At 48.3% G+C, this 6,000-nt stretch overlaps 1 protein-coding gene across 1 annotated transcript in view; it reads right to left on the bottom strand.

Annotated features, from left to right (window-relative positions):
• Positions 1 to 405: 405 nt before the first annotated feature.
• Positions 406 to 6,000, bottom strand: part of RAD50 (RAD50 double strand break repair protein) — a 76,211-nt gene continuing 70,616 nt past the window's right edge. Inside the window, exons 22-25 of the mRNA XM_037129892.2 lie at positions 4,987 to 5,072; positions 4,292 to 4,434; positions 2,044 to 2,177; positions 406 to 693 (exon numbers count right to left, since the gene is read on the bottom strand). Of these exons, the coding sequence (XP_036985787.1) occupies positions 507 to 693; positions 2,044 to 2,177; positions 4,292 to 4,434; positions 4,987 to 5,072 (550 nt within the window). The 3' untranslated portion in view covers positions 406 to 506. The remainder of the gene's footprint in view (positions 694 to 2,043; positions 2,178 to 4,291; positions 4,435 to 4,986; positions 5,073 to 6,000) is intronic.

Genomic DNA, 6,000 nt, shown 5'->3' with positions numbered 1-6,000 from the left:
GATTTACAGAGTTAAGAGTGGAGCCATACATTAAAATCTCATTTTTTGTGGTCATCATCAGGAAATACTAATAACTTTTCAAAAAGCCACATCCAAGAAAATAAGTTTAGTGGTAACACTTAACACTGATTTTTTAAAAAATACCACAACCATAAATTGTCAAGGCAGCATGAACCTACTTCTCACCAGTGTTTTAAAAAGAGAAAGGGAACAGCCCCGGGCACGGGGAGCTCTGCTGTTTGCTGGGGAGGGACAGAGAGAAGCGAGGCTGAGGCTGGGCCGGCTGGGCCTGCAGGCCTGTCGGGCTGCCTGGGGGGGTGAAGTTCAGGAATCAGTCCAAGTTTCATGTGAAAAAATTTTAATCATTTTAGAATCTCTCAGACATTGAAAATCCTAGACACAAAGTTACTTTCAAAGAATATATTTGCTTACTGACTCAGCTGATTCCAGAAATAAGCAGTTGCCTGAGGACCGGTGTTTCCAAGACAATTAAATCTTGAGTATTTTTAATGAACATAAGATCCCAGGGAGTTAACACTGCATTTGACAATCTCTGAGCACTGATCAATGTTCTTCTTGATTCTGTAGAATTTCTCCACATATTTAGAACGCCCTAAGAGCTCCACAAAATCTTCATCGTGAGTGATTACCAGAAGCTGGAAGTTACGTTGCTGTGAGCGACTTTTTATTATCCTGAAACAATACATTTAGAATATGTTGTTACTGAAGAGCCTAAGTAACCCTTTCCTCTAGTTGAAAAAGCCACTGACAGCCTTGTCAGACACATGACTGTGCTGTGTGGTGACCGGGCTTTTCCTGTGCCGTGTGAGTGTCGGCCCGACAGCCCTGCAGGAAGTGGGGGAGGGCGAGGGGGACCCTAGCCTCTAACCCAGCCCAGCAGGAGTCCCAGCACCGTCCAGACAGCATGGGTGCATGGCCTGACTCTTCCCACGGAACTGGCTTATGTGGGGTGAGAACACAAATTCTCACCACAGCAGGTGGAAGTGTCCTGCTGTTTTCCCTAATCTTTGTGCTGCTCAGCTCAAGGAGTCTGACTTATTCCTGAGCCTGGGGTTTTCTTGACCTGTGACTAGTTTTCTCTGGAAGAAGAAAACTTTTTTAAAGACAGACTACAGGCAGGGGGAATAACATATGCAAGGCCCACTGCCTTCTCAGGAGCTGTGTCTACTTAGAATTCTGCCACCCCCAGCCGTCAGACACATCACTGGTATGACACACAGGGCCTGTGTGGGTGTGCAGAGCGCATCTGTGCTCATTACCTCCGTGCTGGGTACTAGGAGGCTGAGGCTTGAAAGACATAATCGACTCATTCATCCCTTGCCTGGCGCTGGATGCGCTCAGGTTCCAAAAGCGCCAGCCCTCTAGTGCTGGCCACACAGGCTCCTGGGAGACAGCTGGAGAAAGGTGGCTCCGCGGCCGCCTGGCTCTCCCCCAGCCGAGCCCTGCTACCAGCATTACATCGGCCCAGAGCATCTAGCTGGAGTTGGGAGTACCTGAAACAGCCCCTCAACTCGAGGGGACAGGCTCTTCCTCTGCAGCACAGGTCCTAAGCAAGGGCTGCCCCTCGAGGTGGCCGCCCCCACCCCAGGTGAATGTGGTTGAAGGTGTGTGCAATTTTCCTGTGTGTGGGTCACACTGCTATGCTTTTTGAGTAAGAGCCACAATTCCTTGTAGATGTTTGACGCATGTCAAAGGCTGGGGGATCCTGTCCAAAACCACTGTCACCACCCAGAATGTTTTAGCAAGTCACATTAAGTCTGGTACATGACACGTGGGCTCGGGTGGCTTTACTGGAAAGCCAAACCAGAGTTCCCCTATGAACACACGTGGGGACAGGCATGATGTCTCTGTTGCTGCTGGTCACCAGCTGGTTCTTTCTAAAAACTCTGACCAATCACTGTCACAAGGGAAAGTCACCCAGCTTCTCCAAGGAGACGCATCTAGAGAGGGGCTTCACTGCGGAGCCCTCTTCATCTTACTTTGACTACAATCGTAACCTGTCCCCAAACGTGAGACACTTACTCAACTAAAGCGTGTGCAAGAGATTCAATATTTTCTCGGTCAAGATTTGTTGTTGGCTCATCCAAGGCAAGGATGCCGCAGTTCAAGCAGAATGTTTCCGCCAGGGCCAGGCGGATGATGAGGGAGGCCAACACCTGGAAGAAAACACCAGAGCTGAGCCGCGCTGCACAGACCTTCTTCCCATTCACTTGGGCAAGCATGGAGAGCAGGCTCAATCCCTGCAGATGGGGAAGGTCACAGCGTCCCCGACCTCAGGTGAGTCACTGCTCTTCCGTTTGGGGAGAAGGCACGGTGACCAGACTCCTGCCACTTTCTAGAAAATGAAGCATCAGGTGCATTATCTCAGCCCACTGTTTGCAATAAACTGAAATGCTAAAAGCAATGCTGACTGCCCCCTTCCCCAATCCCATCAGCTGTAACAAAGCTTGAAATCACAGATGGGAGTCTGAAAGGCAATACCATTTATCTGTGACTAATCATTTTAGTAAGGATTTAAAATAAACCACCTTAAAAATTCTCAACCTATTTTATTTTCCCAATAATGGGATTAGAAAATGAGGACGCCTTCCACTTTCCAGAGCCTTGGAGACATCTCCCCTCTCACCGGCTTCCCCAAGTCTCTACTTTCCATGGTCCAGAGAGATGCCTGATCTGCACCACGCTCTGACACACACACACACACACATACGTAACATATATCATTTTCAGAGAGAATGAATTCCTGGACCAAAGGAGCAGGAGCACAGGAGGGCGGTGTCATGGGAGCTCACCTTAGGAAATCCAAGTGGCCCAAACTTTCAAGACACTTTCAAGGTTCATAGAAACCCAACACTAAACCTCTTGGGCCAGCTGAAACCACCTGAGGGTACAAGGCACCCGGAATGAAGAGTGAAGGATGACGCTAGGAAGTCTGCACCACCTTTGTGGGAGCTGTAACTCTCCCCTCCCCTGAACCTGTGAGTGCAGGGGAATCAGTGAGTGAGTGAGTGATCTTACAGCAGTTTACAGCTTCTCTTGGATGCCCAGAGCAGGCCAGCAGATGCAGAAGCCAGGGCCACAGTGCAGCCCTTTGCTCAGGCTCTTGCATGGGTGCTGGGCTGCTGCCGCTGCCGCCTCCACGCCACCTGCTCAAAGTGGTGTCTACTGAACCATTTGTCTGTCTTCTCCCCCAACTCCAAGAAAGAAATTACTAATTAATTTTTGTATTTGAGAGTAGCTACAGACAACCTGTTTTGTTCAGAAACTATTTTAGAAAGTATTTTTAATCCAAAGAAACATGTTTCAAACTCTATGTTCCCACTTATAATTACCACTAAAAATCACCAGAGCAAGTAGAGGATACTGATTAGAGATCACAAATTTGTCATTTTTTGCAGACTATGATTAAGATAGTAATCTGCAGATGTCTTAAATTGGTACAGCTGTCTGAACTGACAACCAAGTATATCCACGCATGGAGTGTCTTTAGGTAAAAACCGAAAACTATGAAAGTTACTCAGGTAATGTGAGCATCCATTTCTAGAATTTAAAAAATTTGTTAAGAAAATCAAGGGTCCAGAGGTGTTATCAATATAATCTGCTTCCAGTGTGAAAGGAGGAAGCTCAAGACCCTGTGACATCTTGGGTACAAGCCTGTGCAGTGACGTTCAGCCTTTGGCTGGAGCAGACGGTCTCCAGGCCCCAAGGCGAGGTGGGGGGGAGGGGGGTTGGGGACTCAGGGCTACAATGGGGGTGCTTCCTCAATGAGACTCTTGTGTGCAGTAATGCCACATCTGGTTTGACCCAGGACCTGGTTCGCTAATAGCGTATGTCACTGACTCTAAAACACACCACCCCGCTCACCCCCTGCGACTTCTCTGAAATCAGGAGGCATCTTATAGTGATAATCGCGTTTCTTCTTTCTTGCTGGCACATAAAATAGTGGTGTGTCTTACCTTACTCTCATCAGGAATGCCGTAAAACACTGAATGCTCTTCAGCTCCTTGTTTTACATGTTGCATTGAGCCTGTCCTGTGAGGAGATTTCAGGCCCTTCTCCTACAAGTCTCACTTACATAATGCTGCAGGGAACGCTGGTTAGAAGTGGGGGACGTACAGAGGAAAGTGGATCCTGACCCACTTACGTGGCAGCCAGGAGCGGCATAAGGAGCTCCCACCGCTGAAAGTGACCTTGGGTGCTTCCGCCGCACTGACCTTTATTCTGTCACTTCTCTGGGTGAAGGCGGCCCCCGGCTTCCTGAGATACCTGCCTTTTGCCCCGCACTGCACCGTCCTCGCATATCCAAGGCCGTGTCCCCCTTCAGCATCACCACGCGGTAGTTGTAGTTCCGCCGTTTATCAGAGGCTGACAGGTTTTCGTCGGCGTCAGACCTGATTTCTATATATTCAATATCTGACACAAAAGGAAGACAGGTTCAGAGGAGCCCACGCCCCGCGGCCTGTTGTTGTCATTTGCACACACCATCCTTAACCAAGCCCAGGTGCGACATGCGACGCTGGCCGTGTAGGGAAAACCCGGGCTGTCTGGAACCATGTGTGTGTCTGGCTGAGATTCACGGGGGCTCCTGGCTGGAAGCAGCCCCGGCGCCCCGCCCCTCAGTCCCAGCTCTGCTTTTCCTCGCTCGTCTACTAGCGGGTTCCTCCTGGCCAGTTAGTTCCTCTCATTTTGGCTTATCCCTATGGACATTCAACAGCACACAGCACCTACGGTCAGCTAAATCTACTGTGCATTGTAGCCAAATATGTCAATTTTGCCAGGCTCTGGAATAGAAACCTCTGCATTTTTTTCTGGCTACAAGATGTTGTCAAGATAAGAATGCTTAGAAAACATCAGAGAGCTGTTCAGGAAGGTCCAGGAGGCACTACGGGCTTGCTGAGAGGCCGTGTGGGGTCAGCACTGGGACAGGCTTTGGAAAGAGCACTCAGTGGGCACCACGTCCACTACCTTGTCCACGATAGGTGCTTCGCCAAAGGTCACGAATGATTTTATTGATTTCTTCCATTTTCATACTGTGAAATTTCATTATTGCTCTAGGGGGAAAAAAACCATTGATGCTTTAATGAAAAAATAATGTGAAATTTACAATAAAATATACAATAATAATGTAAGTAACATCATAACAATATCATGAAGTTACTTCCCTGATATTTCAGCGATAATAGTAAGATATAGTAACAGCTAGAAAAAATAAACAGACCAAAACCCTGCTTCCTGGCTGGTAATGAAAACTGGCAGTCACTTTTCCAGAGCTCCAGGGTCCCCGCTCCATGTTTACTTTTTAAAAAAGATTTATTTATTTATTTACTTATTTATCTTTAGAGGGGAAGGAGAGAGGGAGAGAAACATCAATGTATGGTTGCCTTTCGTGCCTCCCCTGCTGGGAACTGGCCTGCAGGGAATGGGTCTGAAACCCAGGCATGTGCCCTGACTGGGAATTGAACCGCGATCCTCTGGTTCGCAGGCCTGTGCTCAATCCACTGAGCTACACCGGCCAGGGCTTTCCATGTTTACTTTTTATGAGATGACAAACACTCCCAAATACATACATACTCTGAAGATGTCAGAAAACATTCTTTAGCAGACTTTTCCTTAGGTAGGGCTGTTTGCACAGATGCCCGCGGGTTACAGGGAGGCGCTCGGAATGGAAGAAAGCGAACTGAAGAGGGAAGGGAGGTGTGCAGGTCCCTTACGCTTTGGGGAAACAGGCAGACCCTCGGGATGGCTGCCCTTTTCTCCTCTATGACTCGTAAAGGTTACCGAGAGGCAGCCTCTCAAGCTGCTTTCACTCCTCTGACCTGTGCGCTTTCTCTCTACTAGAAGCTTTGGTGCAGAAAGGGTGATTTAGAGGCTTAGGCTGAGCTGAACTTCAGAACTTTTTGTATTCCCTTCCTAGTTGAAGATTCAAAAATCCTAATTCTAAATATGCACACCTCTCCTCCCCCCTCGTAACACTCTTAA

Source organism: Artibeus jamaicensis, unplaced genomic scaffold, assembly GCF_021234435.1.
Source record: "Artibeus jamaicensis isolate MK-2021 breed Jamaican fruit bat unplaced genomic scaffold, CSHL_Jam_final contig_786, whole genome shotgun sequence".
Lineage (NCBI taxonomy): Eukaryota > Metazoa > Chordata > Mammalia > Chiroptera > Phyllostomidae > Artibeus > Artibeus jamaicensis.
This window is presented reverse-complemented; position numbering and strand designations above follow the sequence as displayed.